Source organism: Papio anubis, chromosome 17, assembly GCF_008728515.1.
Source record: "Papio anubis isolate 15944 chromosome 17, Panubis1.0, whole genome shotgun sequence".
NCBI lineage: Eukaryota > Metazoa > Chordata > Mammalia > Primates > Cercopithecidae > Papio > Papio anubis.
The window spans coordinates 68,048,617-68,067,187 of record NC_044992.1 but is presented as its reverse complement, the minus strand read 5'-3'; the positions used below and the strand labels follow the sequence as shown (position 1 = coordinate 68,067,187).

Genomic DNA, 18,571 nt, shown 5'->3' with positions numbered 1-18,571 from the left:
AAATGCCAGGCACTGTTCTACTTCATTTAATCCTCCCAATTGCCCAGTGAGATGAGTACTGCTATTATCATCCCTATTTCACAGATGAGAAAATTAAGGTGAAACTAAGTTAATCAGTGTGCCTATTTTTACAGATTAGTAAGTGGCAATGCCAAAAATTGGAATCCATGGCCCCCACTCTTAGCTACCTCACTATACTACCTCTTGCCATTCATTCTTGGCTTCAGGGAGCTTTGAACTCATCTAAATGGATCTATACCCAAACCATTGGGGCCACTGATCCTTTTGTTCCCTTTCTCTGGGCCTCCTTCACCAGTTCCTGGGTCAATTCCTGAGGGGTTATGACGTTCCAAACTGCTTGGAATTCCCGAATACAGTGCATTATACATATGCTCTATACACATCTATTATAGCCTTACAAGTTGGGGTTGTTTTTTATCTATTTAATGTGTATTTGTTTTGTCTCCCCAACTAGACTGGAAACACCTCGAGGACAGGGACAGTATCTTTCTCTTTCTGCAACCCTCGCAGTGCCTGGGGGCTAGGCTAGGACGCCAAGGGAGCTCATCAAAAGTTGTTGACAGGCTCTCCACCATCCTGTGCCTCACCCCGACCACTCCCCTCTGCCTCGGTGGCCACTCCACTTCCTCCTCCCGGCCCGCCCCTTCTCTTTCCCTTTAGTTGAATCCTGTCTGGCCTCGACCCCACTTAGTGGATTCCATTCTGCCCCCGCCCCCCGCGGCATCTTCAGCGTCCCCTAGCGACGAGGCGGTGGCTCCTAGCAACTGCATCCCGGCTCCCTGACGACGGCGCCACGCAGGGACACGTCAGCGCGCCATGGCCCCGCCCCCGGCGCCCGCTGGTCCCGCCTCCCCGCGCCTCCTTCGCCGCCGCTGCCGCCGCCGCCGCCCGGGACTCGCGCAGAGCAGTTATGGCGGATCCCGCAGCCCCCACGCCCGCAGCTCCTGCTCCCGCCCAGGCCCCGGCTCCAGCCCCGGAGGCGATCCCGGCCCCAGCCGCAGCCCCTGTCCCGGCGCCGGCGCCCGCCTCGGACTCGGCCTCTGGGCCGTCCTCGGACTCCGGCCCCGAAGCCGGCTCGCAGCGCCTGCTGTTTTCTCACGACCTGGTGTCGGGCCGTTACCGGGGCTCCGTGCACTTCGGGCTGGTGCGCCTCATCCACGGCGAGGACTCGGACTCGGAGGGCGAGGAGGAGGGCCGCGGCAGCTCGGGGTGCTCCGAGGCCGGGGGCGCGGGCCACGAGGAGGGCCGGGCCAGCCCGCTGCGCCGCGGCTACGTGCGCGTCCAGTGGTACCCGGAGGGCGTCAAACAGCATGTGAAGGAGACCAAGGTGCGGCGGGCGGGGGCTGGGCGGCGCGGGAGGCAGGGGGTTGGCAGCCGGGCCGAGGCCAGGGAGGGACGGCATCGGGGCCCTGCCCGGAGCGGTGCCACTGCAGTGGCCGAGGCAGGAGGACAGCCCCAGTGGAGGGTACACTCCATGCAAAGTCATTGCAGCAGCTCTGGGCGCACACGCCAGCCGGGTACTGCTGGCCCGGGACCGGGCGGGCACTGGGCTTCCCGACTTGAGGGGACTTCTAAGCCATGCTATGCTGTGGTGTCTACCTCGAGATTTGGAAACGTGGACCGACTCCCGTGGGGACTCCTCAGGCCCTGGGGCGCGTTCGGCATTACACCAGTGCGGCGTTTTGCTGACCCCCAAGGAGCTCGGTGCTGCATTGTGCATCCAGAAATGAAGGCCGTGCCGGGTCCATGCAGGGAGGGGTTGTGGGCATTCCAAAACAAAGATAGAGGTGAAAATCCCAGCCGAACTCAAGAAGTTCACTAGCTTACAGGCTGCATTATGGTCAAGCCACCCAGCCTCTTTTTGTTTTACCCTGCTGCCTCATTTTAATTGCTACAGGGAACTTTGTGAGTAAAAACATTAGCAATCAGAGCCGCGATATGAATAGTACTGGGGGGTGGGGGGAATTCTGACAGCTGCTACCCGGATTGAGACTTCTTGAAAAAAATATTCCAGAACCCTAGGTAGAGGGGAGTCACCAATTTGGAAACCTGAAGGGTTTTTCTTGACCTGAGGCTGTTAAGCAGACATCTGACTCCCGTATGGTTTTTGGGGTGATGCTAGTGAATATAGCAGTTTTACAAAACAAAGAGGCTTGCCGTCATAAACCCGAAACCTTGAACCCGAGTTGGTTTGGTGGCTTGTTTTCCGGAATGTGAATTCCTATCAGTAATTGACACACACACACACACCCCTGTATCTCATACCCCTTCTTCCTCTCCTACTTCCCCTCCCCTTCAAGAAAACATTTCTAAGCAGGAATCAGGCCTACACTGTTTTAGGTCCTTGGGAGGTTGAGAGGTCTGATTTCAGGGGAGGGCACTTTGGAAGTTGATCTGGGTTTCTCACACAGTGGGAGACAAAGACTACAGAGGAATGGGGCTTCATACCAAACTACAAAGGGGGGTCTGTGACAACGGCTTGAGAAGGAAGAAGGCCCCACTCCAGAGAAGAGCCCGTGATCCATTTCCTAGCGGCAGAAGTGACTACTGATACCAGCAGTCTTTTTGTTGGGGATGCACGTACATCCACAGACACAAATCCACACACAGGACCCTGCTTTCCCTCAGAGAAATGCGAATCAGGCAACAGCTCTGAGATTTGGAAGGAAAATTATCAGTCCATTTACAAGAGTATTTGGAAAATATTACTTGTGCAGCAGAATGCTGATTAAAAATTACCCAGTATTGTGTCAGGAAAAGAGGGTTATTGCTGTGTACTGTGTGACACCATATGATTGCTGGTGTCTTTCTGTGAGTTTTTGAGAATGTTTTTCACCACCCGTCTACTTGAGAGGTTTGTAACTTTTGGAACGTAACTCATTTGACTGCAGCATCCTCTGTGTTGTGGTCTCCTGCCCTGGGACTCAGGGGGAGGCAGGCCCAGCTCACTACTGGGAGCCGCCATGTTTATCAGTTGTTGTTCCCCTCCGTCTTGACTCTGGTGGTTAACTTTGTTTACAGTTATGTTCTGTCTGCCTCCTGCACCATGTGTAATTATACAGAGTTTGTCTTGAACTACTTATTTTGGAGTAAAATCGAAAACAAAGGCTGGGCGCGGTGGCTCATGCCTGTAATCCCAGCACTTCGGGAGGCCGAGACGGGCGGATCACCTGAGGTCAGGAGTTCAAGACCAACCTGACCAACATGGAGAAACCCCGTCTCTACTAAAAACACAAAATTAGCCATGCTTGGTGGCACAGGCCTGTAACCCCAGCTGCTCAGGAGGCTGAGGCAGGAGAATTGCTTGAAACCGGGAGGTGGAGGTTGCGGTGAGCTGAGATGGTGCCATTGCACTCCAACCTGGGCAACAAGAGTGAAACTCTTTCTCGAAAGAAAAGAAAAAAAAAACTTTGAGGCACCACTTTGGATAGATTTTACAGCTGGCCTCCTGTGACTTGCTTTGAATTTGTTGAAATCTGTTTTGTGGCTCGGTGGTGGTGGTTTGTCATTGTAGCTTCTGGGCTTAGCAAAAGCCAAGGGACATAGGAATTCCAAGGAAGTGGTGGAATGGAATGCTCATTTATGGGTGGCAAGATCCAGTTCTTTTAGGATTTAAAATAGGTTTGTTTTGGAGGGTGGAGTTTATACCTGATAGGTAGCTCTGTTACCATGAGCTATAGACACAGGTGACTGATTAGCTGAATGTTTACTGGTCTGTTGCTGACCACCACGCAGGGTGGTCTGGTGGGTCCTGGGGCCTTGCAGCACTGTGGCTTAGGATGATTTTTCTTCTCACCTCCTGCTCCTTATAAATTCCATCAAGGTGATAGTTTGCCGTAGAGGAAAGATCGTTAGACCGAGATTGACTCATCTAGTTTTGAGATTTCAGAACCCAATTATTGGTAGAATAATGGAATGGCAGTTTTTTTTTTTTTTTTAAGTTACTGGTTGGTTTATTATTTTTGAGATGGGGTCTCACTATGTTGCTCAGGTGGCCTGGAATTCCTGGTCTCACACAATCCTCCTGCCTCAGCCTCTCAGGTAGCTGGGACTACATTAGTGATGGTTTTAATAAACTTTTTATTTATTTATTTATTTATTTTTGAGACGGAGTTTCGCTCTTGTTGCCCAGGCTAGAGTGCAATGGCACCAGCTCGGCTCACTGCTCCCTCTGCCTCTTGGGTTCAAGCAATTCTCCTACCTCAGCCTCCTGAGTAGCTAGGGTTACAGGCATGCGCCACCACGCCTGGCTAATTTTTTGTATTTTTAGTAGAGATGAAGTTTCTCCATGGTGGCCAGGCTGGTCTCGAACTCCTGACCTCTGGTGATCCGCCCATCTCGGCCTCCCAAAGTGCTGAGATTACAGGTGTGAGCCACCGCGCCCGGCCGAAATTTATTTTTTAATAAGCTGCTACCTATTGAAATTTTTTTTGTGTGTGTTTCTTTTTTTAAACAGAGTCTCTCTCTGTCACCCAGGCTGGAGTGCAGTGGCATGATCTCGGCTCATTACAACCTCAGCTTCCTGGGTTCAAGTGATTCTTGTGCCTCAGCCTCCCGCATAACTGGGATTACGGGCATGTGCCATCATACTCAGCTAATTTTTGTATTTTTAGTGGAGACGGCAGTTTGCCATTTTGGCCAGGCTAGTTTTGAACTTATGGCCTCCAGTGATCCACCCGCCTTGGCCTCGTGAAGTGCTGGAATTACACGCCTAAGTCACCGTGCCTCGCCCCTACTGAAATTTTTTAATAGTATCTAATATGGAGTGTTTCATCGGGTGTGGTGTATTTTTGTAGTTTTCTCTGTAAGTTGGAGGGCAATGAGTAAAGGCTTAGTCTTAGTCTCAAATTTTTAGTGAACAAATTTACAAAGAGATGAAGAGACTGGGCAGCAAGTCATGTCCTTTCCCTGCCGCCTTCATGAAAATAGCAACAGAAACAAAGTAAATTCTTCCATGAAGCTATGGAATTTATGGTTGTTTCTGAGGCTTCCAGCCACCAAAATTAAGCTTCTTAAGGACTCAAAAGGAGCAAGTGGCCAGTGCCTCTTATATGCTCCTTCCTTTCTCCAGTCTTCTGACCTCTTCAGCGAGGTAGCCCATTTCTCCACTTGAAACTGTCCATCTGGCCACGGATCTCCTTAGAGGAGGCTTGCCCCTTCCCCATCACCAGCCATCCTTTGAATAAAATTTTGTAATAAAGCCAAATGCCCGCAGCCACTTAAACCTTCATAAGCACTGGCTAGACATGGGGGGTCCTTCTGGTCTCCACCTGTCACGGTTGGGCAGAACGGCCCCCTGCGAGGAAGGGAGCAGGACTGCTGTCGGTCAGTTCAAGCTCAGTCTTCATTTTGGAGGCGAAGTGTTTATGCTTTAGCTTTCTTGTGCTTTTTCATGTCTTTTGCATTGCCTTTTAAGTTGCCATGACATTCAGAGTTTCACCAGGTTTGAGATATAGTGCCTCTAAATTAGGGCTGTCTGTGATCACCCTGCTTTTATGAGGCTGAGTGTGTGAAACATCCCTGATGACAGGTCCCTCGGGAATTGGCTTTGCAGTTTATTTTTGGCTCCTACGCTGGCCAGCATTTCCATGGGGAAGCTATTTAGGTGTAGCATCATGGCACGTGAAGTTTGTCTCACTTGTCCGGGTGCCGGGCCCATTAAAAGCAATTGTTCTTAGTGATGTAATATAAAGAAGTTATATAAGGTTAACCAAGATGCAGGACTAAGTGAATCTAAATTGCATTTTATTCAGATAGGATCACAGCACTTGTAGACTCTCAACAGCTGTCCTGTGATTTTATTCTTTGTCCCTTGATTTTCCCCCTTCTAGCCCTCAGGCCTCAATGCCCTGATGGTGCTTCTGTCTGGCTGCTGCCTGACTCAAGGGCACTTTCCTCAGATGAGGGGTGTGTGTTTTGTACTGTGATTGGAAGCCAAAACCCTGGGTGCTCTTCCTGGTTGTCATCTACTCTGAATGACCTTGACCAAGTCACTGCCTCATTTTCTCCCTCTGCAATAAAATAAGAGGTCTGTCTTCCTAACCCCTGATATGAGCCGGCACAGATGGAATAACCAGAAGTGTAGCTAGGTCGAGCCTAGGAGGGCCACTTGGTTATTAGCAGACAGCATTCTGGTGTCTGTCAGAGAGAGCCAGCCCTGCGCCTTCAGGAGATCACTTCCATGAGACAGAGGGTGGTGCTGCACCAAAGAGGCATCTTGGGAAGCAAAAGGTGCACGAGGCGGTTTGTGAGGAAGGGGGTTGTTTCAGGGGCACAGGAATTCCTAATGGCTCATGTTGCTAGTGACCAGGTGGATTATAGGTTTGACTTTATTAAACCTCTTCTAGAAATACTGATGAACTTCCTACCTCTGTTACTTTATAAGAAATTCAGTAATGCACATTTAAAGTAACCCCAGCCATCCTCCAGGAGGGGGATAGAATGAGTGAGTATGTATGTATGTATGTTTCCAGAGTCTGAAAAGTCTCTTGAAATTCCCAAGAGTGATAATGAGATTATGAATTACAAGGATGATAGAGTATTGCTTTTGTGTTTTAAGGTAATAAGAGCAGTCATGATACAGGATACTGTTACTGTGTGCGAGGCACTGTTAATGCTTCAGATGTTTTACTTAACTCTCACAACAACCCTGTGGTGCTGTTACTAGCCCCATATGCCAGAGCAGGAAGCTGAGGAACAGAGAGGTTAAGTAAATTGCCCAGTGTCTCAGTGGAGGAATCTGAATGCAAATTGAACTAAATGTACTTTATTCTCACCTGAGAATACTTAAATTCAGGATTCATAGATCATTACTATACGTGACCGAGTGCCCTGATCCAACATGAATCACAGGCCCTGTGGTTAGCATTAATCATCCCCTCTTTTTTTTTTTTTTTTTTTTTTTTTTTTGAGACGGAGTCTTGCTCTGTCGCCCAGGCTGGAGTGCAGTGGCCGGATCTCAGCTCACTGCAAGCTCCGCCTCCCGGGTTCACGCCATTCTCCTGCCTCAGCCTCCCGAGTAGCTGGGACTACAGGTGTCCGCCACATCGCCCGGCTAGTTTTTTGTTATTTTTTAGTAGAGACGGGGTTTCACCATGTTAGCCAGGATGGTCTCGATCTCCTGACCTCGTGATCCACCCGTCTCGGCCTCCCAAAGTGCTGGGATTACAGGCTTGAGCCACCGCACCCGGCCTAATCATCCCCTCTTTAAATAGTTGAAAGTCTTAGTGTAATAGGAGGTACTACAAGTGAGGAGGGAGGAAGGCACAGGATGTTGGGATGGGTAGAAGTTGTGCCAGTGGGCAGGCAGGAGGGAGGGAGATGATGGGTAGGGAGCAGGACGGGAGGAACACTGCGTTCGTGCTGGCGGTGTGCTTCTGCTCTTCCACACTTTTCATTCCCTGACCCCTCAGTCATTCTCAGAATAACTGTCAAAAACACATTGCATTTCTAGAGAACCTTTGAATGACCCTCAATGTTGAATGAAGCAACCTCTGTAGTCTGATTCATTCCAACACTGAACTACAGTTCAGTTTTATTCCCCAACTCCACCTCCTAGAGCAAAACAAGTGTGCAGACACTCCACATAACTGGCGTTTCCGTGTTGTCTCAGAAGTGGTCAGCATTAGGAGCTCCAACTTGACCTCTGTCCCCTCTGCTGCTGTCATCCTCTGGCTGGGAATGCTGAGTCATGAGACAGGTTCAGGAAGGATTCCTTGGAGAGACTTGAGTTCCGCCTCAATTTCAGTTTCTGTTCCCTTCAGTTTCCGTGTGTTTTCACTTTAGAACATTAGAGGCCTTTTGCACCTTCCCCATCTCTACTTCACTTTTATCCCTGTTTCTGTTTTTTTGTTTGTTTGTTTGTTTTTTCATTTTCCTGTTATACTAAGAGGAACTTTTTCTCTTTTTTACTACTTAACCCACCATTGGGCCTCATGGAATCCAATGGAACCTGTTTGGGGCCAGCACTTTTTAAAAGGGTGCAATTGTCGTGTGTAACATGAATTGCCAGCACAACAGTCCTGGGCATGTGATCAGTGTCAGCTGCTCCTGGTGGTCGGTCCCCTCACAGTTGGAGTCAGGGTGGTTTTCTGTGACATGTGGGTTTTCACCCAGGAGGATGTGATCTGTGCTTCTATTCTGATGGAAGCTTTTGGAGTTTCCTTGCCCAAGGCTTAGCCTGCTTCTGTATGGCGATGGGGAGTTGCTGATTTAAAATGATAATCAAAAGGGGGAAAGGTACAATCAGGAATGTCTGTAATGCGCTTTCCAGTTTAGAGGCTGTCATTTACCTCACTTAATAGGATCTCAGGGGTTTTTTTTTGTTTGTTTGTTTTTTTGATACGGAGTCTTGCTCTGTCGCCCAGGCTGGAGTACAGTGGCATGATCTCGGCTCACTGCAAGCTCCGCCTCCCAGGTCCATGCCATTCTGCCTCAGCCTCCCGAGTAGCTGGGACTAAAGGTGGCCGCCAGCATGCCTGGCTAATTTTTTTTTTTTTGTATTTTTAGTAGAGACGGGGTTTCACCACGTTAGCCAGGATGGTCTCGATCTCCTGACCTCGTGATCTGCCCACCACGGCCTCCCAGAGTGCTGGGATTACAGGCGTGAGCCACTGTGCCTGGTCAGATCTCAGTATTTTTAACTGTAGCTCCTTCCTGAGGCTCCACTTGCCCCGTGAATGGGTGCCAGTCCAGGAGAAGGTCATGGTTTAAATGCTGCCCATCCACATTTGCAGCTCTTACTGAGCAGGAGTGCCCATTCAGAATTGCTTCAGTTTCTGACATTCCAGCCAGCCTCGGGGGGACAATGTCAGGAGCCTCTTGACGTGTGTGGTTACAGCCAGGGAAGAGCTTATTGGAATTTGTTGTAGTTGAGAATAAAATTGAATTGTGTTACTGGATAACCCTCTGGATTTATCTACTTCAAGTTATTTGCTCTTGTTTCGTTCGTTAGCTATACTCTGTGGTTGAGGATTTAATGTCCTTCAACCCAGGCTGACTGTATTGAATGGATCCTTGGGTCAGCTTTGTCCAGGTCACCCCTAGACACAGGTAGGCTGTGTTCTCCTGAAGCAGTATTGTGAAAAGCAAATTTTTATGGTTTAAACATTGCAGTCGATTGACGTACCACTCAGAAGTATTCAGTGGGCAATAAGGATTGGAATGAATGTCCTTTTTGGGTTTAATCTGGTTCTTTGGTTGGGGGATTTTGAGTTAGCTTGCATTTTTAGAGAGGCCATAGCAACATTTAATATTCTACAGCTAAGTCAAAGGAGTAAGACATTCTTCAGGTCACTTTTGGTTTAAATTGATAGCATAACTATACCTGGGAAACCGTCTATGATGATTTAAAGTAAAAAAAAAAAAAAAAAATTAAGATACTGAGTCATGCTTGGGAAAAAAAAAAAAAAAGGCAGTCAGTCCTACCCAACAATGAGATGAAAATTCCCAGCTAGCATTGACAGAGAGATTTCCTGCAGGCACCCTTAAAAAGAGAGGCCTTCATTTGCATCCTGCAAGAGAGCTGCTCTTTTCACACTCAGCAGCTCCTATGATGTTCTGCCTCCTCTTTGTAATTCTGGTCCTATTTGTGGGAGCTCCCTCTGGAAGAGGGCAGTTGAAGATAGATACCTTGACTGGCAGATTCAGTGGACTGTGTGTGTGGTCGCCCCGGTGCAGGTGGGAAGTGTAGACACACAAATACGTCTCCAGGGAGCATCAGGACTTTACATGTGCAGTGCTGAGAGCATCCTGGTATTCATGTGCTCTGTTTCATTACTTAAGGGATTTTGAGGGCCCTGAAGGTTGATGACATCATCTTCAAGCCAAGGAAGAAAGCATCTCTCTGGTCCTCCAGTGTGCTTGTGGGTCATCCCAGCCCAGTACTGGGGGAAATGGATGTCTGCCTCCATTTCCTCGTGACCTGCTCTCCCCTTCAGTCATTTTCTGTCTGGCCTCTCACACCACTGAGTGTGATGGCTCCCCTGAAGGTCACAAATGACTAGTGAATTTCTGGTCACTGCATTTGCTGACATTTTCTCAGTCCTTGTCCTCCTTTTGATCCATCAGCCTTATGCTCTGTCACCCGGGCTGGAATGCAGTGGCATAATCACAGCTTACTGCAGCCTCCACCTCCTGGGCTCAGGCAGTGCTCCCACCTCAGCCTCCAGTGCAGCTGGAACTACACGGCTTTTAAAAATGTTTTTGTAGAAACAGGGTCTCACCATGGTATTGGCCAGGCTGGTCTCGAACTCCTGACCTCAAGTGATCCTCCCACCCCGGCTTTCCAAAGTATTGGGATTACAGGCGTGAGCCATGGTGCCTAGCTGATCTCACCATCTTTTTTTTTTTTTTTTTTTTTTTTTTTTTGAGACGGAGTCTCACTCTGTCCTCCAGGCTGGAGTGCAATGGTGCAATCTCGGCTCACTGCAACCTCCGCCTTCTGGGTTCTAGTGATTCTCCTGCCTCAGCCTCCCAAGTAGCTGGGATAACAGGCTCCTGCCACCATATCTGGCTAATTTTTGTCTTTTTAGCAGAGACAGGGTTTCACCATATTGGTCAGGCCGATCTCGAACTCCTGACCTCAAGTGATGCATCTGCCTCAGCCTCCCAAAGTGCTGGGATTACAGGCATGAGCTACTGCGCCCAGGCTGACTATGCCCTCTTAAAGGTGTTTCCTTCCCTGGGGTTCTGTTATACCAGACTATACCAAATGTTTCTCTTTTTTGCCTTTTGTCTTCTTCCTCTTACCCGTAGATGTGCAGCTTTTCCAAAGACCTGTCTTTTCTTCATCTCTTCCTCCCCAGTTTTTTGGAGTGACCTCCGTGCCTGTAGCTGCATCTGGTACCTGTATTTAGATGACTTCCACATTGACATCACATGCCCAGCTGCTTACTTGATAGCTCCATCGTGCCCTGTAGACTTCATAGGTATAAAATCTTGTGATTGTGACTGCCCTTCCCATCCTCAAGTCTGTGGATTAAAAAAAAAAAAAAATCTGGCTGGGCACAGTGGCTCACACCTGTAATCCCAGCACTTTGGGAGGTCGAGGTGGGTGGATCACTTGAAGTCAGGAGTTCGAGACCAGTCTAGCCAACATGGTGAAACTCTGTCTCTATTAAAAGTACAAAAATTAGCTGAGCATGGTGGCGGGTGCCTGTGATCCCAGCTACTCAGGGGGCTGAGGCAGGAGAATTGCTTGAACCCAGGAGGCAGAGGTTGCCGTGAGCCAAGATCGTGCCCCAGCACTCCAGCATGGGTGACAAAGCGAGACTCTATCTCGAGGAAAAAAAATATATATATTCCCCAACTTTTTTGTTTTTGGTTCTAAACCCAGGACCCAACTTTTTAATAGGAAAAAATGTTGACCATACCAAAATGTGGAAAGCCAGTAATTGCTAACTCCCAACCATTATGAGTCAGCAGTTGTTAACATCCTGCCGTATTTGCTTTATCTGCATGTTTATGTAAATATATTTCCTCCTGAGTTATGTCTGGTACTAATTCCTGCTAAGTTGTGACAGACAGGATAGCACTTCACCCCTAAATACCTAAGCTTGAATCTTCTAAATGTTAGAGCATTTGGGGTCATTTTTAATTTACCTGTTTGGCCCTCATTCTAACTTGTCATCAGTTCTTTGAGAGGCCTCTTGCATCCTGTGCCTGCGTTTCTCTTTTACAACCCTGGTTTGCTCTCTGCTTGCCTCATACCTGCACTGTGTAGCCTTCTTCCTGGTCTCCCTGCCTCTAGTGCCTGTTTCAACCAGTGAACAGCGCTGCCCCCAACTGACCTCCCAAGGGCTGACCTCCCAAGTGATCGCCTAGATTGCGTCAGGACCCAGCCTCTGATCATGCTTTGGTTGTCATTCAGGGCCCTTCACCTACACTTCCTGCCCTATCTCCTGCCTCTTCAGTTGACTCCAGCCAATCTGACTGCTTTTCCCCAACTCACTTGTGCTGTTCCCTTCCTCTCATGCCCCATGACACACCCACATTCTGTCTCCTGGATGGGAAGCTTCTTGAGAAACAGAGACAGCAAATCCTAAAGCTTGTGTGCTATCATACACGTGCAGATTCTTGGGAAACATCTTCATGAATGACCAAAGTTTGCTCCCTCCCACTTACCTACAAATAGTATTCTTAGTCTTCTTCCAGATGCCTTGTGGTCTGTGCTGGAGCTGTGTGGGCCCCTTACTAGACCACTCTGTCTCCCACCCTGCGCACTAGGTGTGTTGACCTTGTACAGTAATTTATTGCCCAAGCTGGGTTCTTTTGAGAGTACTATGAATAATAAAATACTCCAGGACTGGGACATATGGGCATCCTAATACTAGGAAGAGCAGATTAATCAGAGTACACCATATTGTAGTTACTATTTTGGCAACTTCCGTCGGGGGCTCCCCAAGCAGACTATGTGCATTGTGGACTAGGCTAGAGCTGGCTAGAGCTCGTGTCACCTGTGGTCAAAATGAAGCTGCTTCTGGCTGCATTTCCCTGTAAGAACCCTACCAAAAGCACTTGACAAATGGCAGATTCCACACATGTGGGTTTCCTGAATGGTTATCAGCACCCAGTCCTCACCTTAGGAGGATGGCTAAGTATGAACGAGGCTCTCTATTGGAAAAAGAATGCCCACCCAACTGCACATGAACCAGGAATGCAGCTTAGGCTACGCACTCTGCCTGTACCAAGACCCTTGGGGGCGGGGCCTGGAGTTGCAGTGGCTACACCAGGCCTATTACTTCGAAGGAGTCAGGAACGTCTTTTGAAAGTAGATATAACCACCCCTGTTTATCAGTGGAGGAGGGTGGGGAAGTGAAGAGAGCATGAATAAATGGATTCTAGTCCAGCACTTTTCTAAGGTGAATACCGCATGCTATTACCTAGGGTGTCCTAATGCAAATTGTCCTAATTCCATTGGGCTGAAGAATCTGTGTGTCTAACAAACTTCCAGTGACATTGACACCGCTGGCTGGGACTGCCCTTTGAAGTGCATTGGTATGGGCCCTTCCAAACCTCGTTGATGTCAGTGGGTTCAGTTTTAGTACATCCTTGGTTTGAGGCCTTTTTTCTCCCCTCTGCTTATTCTTCTTGTGCCAGTGTTAATGAACCGGAAGTGTCCAAAGGTGGGCTGCAGGAGGGGCAGGAAAGGATAAGGCGGCCTCATCATCCGCCAGTGCTTTAGTGTTAGAAAGGCTTTCCCCCTTCTCCCTCTCCATTGCTTGCTGGTGGTTGTTATCAATGCACTGCTGTTGCTAAGAAGTTTCATTTGATTTCATTTCATTTTAGGATGCAAATATGATAGTTGTTGTGAGTATAACACACCCAATCCAAGAGGAAAATGATTATTCAGCATTTTAATGAAATTGCTGTCTTTTATCCAGCCAATGTCAATGGATTCCTACTGTGAGCCAGGCCATGTTAACTCACACTTTACCTGTGTCATCTCACTTCCCCTAAAGTGGCCAGTGCCCCATTTTAGAGAAGGAAAGACTGAAACCCAGAGAAAGCTTATAACTCACCAAGGCCACATAGCAAGTGAGAGGCCAACCCAAATTCAAACTTAGGCCAGTTTGTGCTGCCCGAGTGCAGGTTCTCTTCACTGACTATGTGGGTGCCCCCTCTACTGGGCGGGGTGCTGTGGGGAGAGAGACACCCCCACACAGGCCCTGCTCTGTAGATTAGCGGCCAGTAGAACTTTCTGTAAAGGGCCAGATGATAAATATCCTAGTGTTGCAGTCTATACTGTCTCCTTCACAATGACTCAGCTTTGCCATTTCATTATAGCACAAAAGCATTCAAGGCAGTAAGCAAATGAATGGGCATGGCCATGTTCCAATGAAATTTTATTTTTAAGAAACAGGCAGTAGGCTGGACATGACCCACAGGCTGTAGTTTTCCCACCTCTGCTCTAGAAGGATCCTGAAAAATGGAGGTATAATGTGAGCCACAGCTGAAAAAAGTAAATAGAGGCCAGGCATGGTGGCTCACGCCTATAATCCCAACACTTTGGGAGGCCAGGCCAGGTGGATCACTTGAGGCCAGGAGTTTGAGACCAGCCTGGGCAACGTGGTGAAACCCCATCTCTTCAAAAAATACAAAAATTATCTGGGCGTGGTAGCTCACGCCTATAGTCCCAGCTACTCAGGAGACTGAGTTGAGAGGATCGTTTAGTCCTAGAAGTCAAGGCGGCAGTGAGCCGTGATCGTGCCACCACAATTGCATTTTAGCCTAAGCAACAGAGCAAGACCCTGTCTCAAAAAAAGAAAGAGACAGATGAAATTAATTTTAATATGTTTTACTTAATCCAGTGTATTCAAAATATTATATCAACATATAACTCATGAGAAGTACTAATGAGAGACTGTGCGTTCCTTTTCCATAGTGGCTACTGGATTGGGTAGCACTGCTTCAGAAACTTAGGTAGGAGAGGGAACCATCGCTCTGATCCCCTACTCAGCTGTTTTCCCCTCATAGCACCTAGCATTACCTGAGATTATTGTTATACTACTTCACGTCCTGTTTACCATCCCCCAGCCAGAAGGTAAGAGAAGCACAGAAGCATCTCGGTCACTGCTGTATCCTCAGTGACTGGCCCAAAGTAGGTGCCAGGAGAGATTCGTTTAGTGAGCGCTTGGGAAATGGCAGATTGTACACATGCAAATGAGTGGAATTAGTGAGTGAATGACTGATGCACGTAAGGGAGCGAGAGCCTAGTTCCACGTGCAGGACACAGTTAAGATGCTGAGGGATGTGGTGGGGAGCATTAGGAGATGCTATCATGGAGGTGGCTTTTGAGTTCACTCTTGAAAGATAAGAGCTTGGAATAGCAGCAGTGGAGGGCAGGGCATCCTGGGCGGGAAGTCCAGTGTGCATAAAGGCAAGAGAGGCAGGAGGTTCACTTCAGTGATTCCAGACTTAGGCCTCAGAACTTCTTTAACTTAATCATTGAGGACCCCAATAATTTTTTAGCTTTGTGAGCTTTTACTTATATGGGTTGTTTCTATTAACATCTACCATTTAAGAAAACAAACTTAAAAACCAAGAGTACCTGGGCATACATTCTGTTAGCCATCAGAGTAGTGATGTCACACATCATGTAGCCTCTGGAAAATTCCACTGCAAACTTTTGAGAGGATGAGAGGAAAAAAGACAAATAACGTCTTAGTCTTGTTATAGAAAATTTTTGACTTTGGACCTCCTGAAAGAGTGTTAGGGATCCCTCTGCCATATTTTGAGGACCACTGAGCTAGAGGTGGGGTGGAAGAAGTCAGATGAGAGAGTGCTGGCAGGCGAGGCTGGACAGGACTGTAAATAATGTTCACAGCAAAGATTTGTTGGTGCCTGCCGCATTCTAGGCACAGTCACTGGAGAACCCCGTGAAATAGGTGTTCTTACTTCACAGATGAGGTGAGGTTAAGGCAGTAAGCAGAAAGGCTTGGGTTAAAGCCAGGCAAGCGCCCCCATACCATGCCATCAGCTGCCTCTGGAAAGACCACTAGTGTCGTGCTTGCTGTGTGTGTGCAGGTCTTTGGATGACTGGCTCAGGATTTGGGATTTGTTTTTTACATAAAGAGGACTCACATCAGAGTTTGCAATGGGTGGTTTGGCACCAGTTTACAAGGTGGAATGTGGGGAGTTAGGAAGCCTGGAGGCCAGTTAGGAGGATTTTATGGAGCAGGTGAGTTGTGTCCTCTGTGCCCTCCGTGTGCATGGCGTGAAATGCTAGAGTTGCTGACTTCTCACACAAAATGACCCGTGAGTGGGAACAAACATCTTCATTCCATATTCAGTGGAAGAAGCAGTGATCTGTTCCAGTGCAAGAGAAAACACTGGTTATGTTGGACTTACTGATGGGTTTAAGGGATTTTTCAAGGATAATTTTAATGATGTTCAACTTAGTACCTAACCCCCCAGTAAAATCTGAAATCTGTTGTATCTAAGAGAACAGTAATAAAGCTTTCTATTATTAGAGTAGTGAGGTAGAGAGGAAGGTGAGGTGGTTGGAGAAGGTTTCTTAGGTGGGTTACAAAGGTGTGAAGGACGTTTGAGGAATAACAGGTAAAGTGTGCATTTCACAGCCTGGCACATACAGCTGAGCCGGGGTGCACTGGGGAGGTGGGAGCAGGAGTGGGGACATTAGTGTGCCAGGGCTTTGAGATGATCAGAAGAGCGACGAGGAGGCTTTAAGTTGTTTTTTTTTTTTAATTGTAGTAAAATATGCATAACAAAATTTACCATTTTAGCCATTTTTAAATAAACAGTTCAGTGACATTAAGTACATTCCCATTGTTGTGCAACCATCCCCACCATCCACCCCAGAACTTTTCATCATTCTCCACTGAAACTCTGTCTCCATTAAATAATAACTCCTCAAACCATTAAGTTTTATAGCTTTTAGAAAAACCTTTTCTAAAAGCGGTAGATGTAGACATGTGGTCACCTACAAAAAGGCAGTAAGAAGAGGGAAGCATGGCAGAGACTCAAGCTTCTCATGAGCATGGCCAGGTGGCTGGTCCTGCCAGTAATAGCTGTGTGGACAGAGGAGTGTGGAGGGAGATTCCGTTTTGAACACATTGCGAATTAGATGCCTGGAAGCATCCAGGCAACAAGAAACATCTCCCTTTGAAGCGTGTATTTAGCCTGTTCCCCATCTTCCTTTAATTCTTATTGCTGTCATATTTCATGCCCTCATAATTGCAGTTTCTAAACAAACATTTTTTAGATTTATAGAACAGTTTCAAAGATCATACAGAAAGTCCTCGTATCCCCTTCACTCAGTTTTCCCTAATGTTCACATCTTACATATCATGATATATATTTGTCAAAAGTAAAAAAATTAACATTGAGCCAGGCACAGTGACACGTGCTTGTAGTCCCAGCTGCTCAGGAGGTTGAGGCCACAGGGGGGATCGCTGGGTCCAGGAGTTCAAAGCCAGCCTGGGCAATGTGGTGAGACCGCATCTCACAAAAAAGATACTGACATCAGCCACATACTGTTATCTAAACTGTACACTTTTATTTGGATTCGTTTTCCATGGTGGCCTATTTCTCTTCCAGGATCCAATCCAGGATACTACATTGCATTTAGCATAATTGCCTTTGTTTTGTTTTTTTTTGAGAGGGAGTCTTGCTCTGTCGCCCAGGCTGGAGGGCAGTGGCACGATCTCAGCTCACTGCAAACTCTACCTCCCAGGTTCATGCTATTCTCCTGCCTCAGCCTCCTGAGTAGCTAGGATTACAGACGCCCACCACCATGCCAGCTAATTTTTTTTTTTTTTTTGCATTTTTAGTAGAAACAGGGTTTCACCATGTTGGCCAGCTGTTCTGGAACTCCTAACCTCAAGTGATCTGCCTACCTCGACCTCCCAAAGGCATGAGCCACTGCACCCAGCCTAGCATAATTGCCTTTTGAATTTTGAAATAAATGCTCCTTGTTGATCTTTCATTAATCCCCATTTTATACTCTGTCCTAAGAGGAGTTACCTTTTTTGAATTTTGTTCAGAAGGAGGGTGCTGGCCAGTGGCTTTTGATGTCAGGGCAAGGGGTCAAGTAAGATGCTTTGTAAAGAGAGGCAGTTCAGGAGTTGTGAGGAACCTTGGATAGCACTTTTGAGTAGAGGTGGTGGCTGGACACCAGAGCAGCAGCAGGTGAGGGAGAGCGTGCAGAGCAAGGCAGGGGCCTGGAGGCATCGGCCAGGCTCTCCAGGATTCAGGGTCCGGCAAGAAGGGAAAGTCCCAGGTTTAATAGTCTGATCTTCAGTCTCTGACAATCCAGCACCAAAGAAAAATTGCTGGAGTCATTCTCTGATTTGTCTTAGATTTATAGCTTTATTCCTGATTGGTCTATTAAGTTATTTCTATACATAATACAAAAGTGTACAAGAACATAGGAGAGGCGGGTAAAAAACGTCTCCCATAATTCTCCCACTCAGGGAGAACTTCTCTTTATTATTTCAGTGGATGGCTGTTCTAGTCTTTTATTTTTTATTTGTTTGTTTATTTATTTATTTATTTTTGAGATGGAGTTTTGCTCTTGTTGCCCAGGCTGGAGTGCAATGGTACTATCTCGGCTCACTGCAACCTCTGCCTCCCAGGTTCAAGCAATTCTCCTGCCTCAGCCTCCTGAGTAGCTGGGACTACAGGTGCACACCGCCATGCCCGGCTAATGTTTTGTATTTTAGTAGAGACGGGCTTTCACCATGTTGCCCAGGCTGGTCTCGAACTCCTGAGCTCAGACGATCCACCTACGTTGGCCTCCCCAAGTGCTAGGATTATAGGCATGAGCCACCGCGCCGGGCCTAACGATGATGAGAATTTGATGTGACATCTGCAGGATCCCCAGCTAGTCAGCAGCATCTAGAGGGCTGGAACTCTGGCCAGCTGACTGGGCCTTTTGCTAACTATTTTCTGTCCCCTCTGTGCTGGGGTGTCCCTGAGCTTTTCAGGACAGGCTGGTCTGTTGTGCCTTCAGCTCAGGGAATGCGGCTCCCAAGCATAGGACTGGACTGAGAGGCGTTAGGTGAGCCAGAGGAGGCCTCAGTCACGGGGC

General features: G+C 47.8%; 1 protein-coding gene across 4 annotated transcripts in view; it reads left to right on the top strand.

Annotated features, from left to right (window-relative positions):
* The first annotated feature begins 838 nt into the window (after window positions 1-838).
* Window positions 839-18,571, top strand: part of UBE2O (ubiquitin conjugating enzyme E2 O) — a 66,815-nt gene continuing 49,082 nt past the window's right edge. For 3 of the 4 annotated variants that reach the window (XM_009191303.3, XM_009191302.3, XM_003913475.4), the window contains exon 1: window positions 839-1,348. In XM_009191303.3, coding sequence (XP_009189567.1) covers window positions 932-1,348 — 417 coding nt within the window. In that variant the 5' untranslated portion in view covers window positions 839-931. The remainder of the gene's footprint in view (window positions 1,349-18,571) is intronic. The other variant, XM_021928017.2, reaches the window with a different exon arrangement.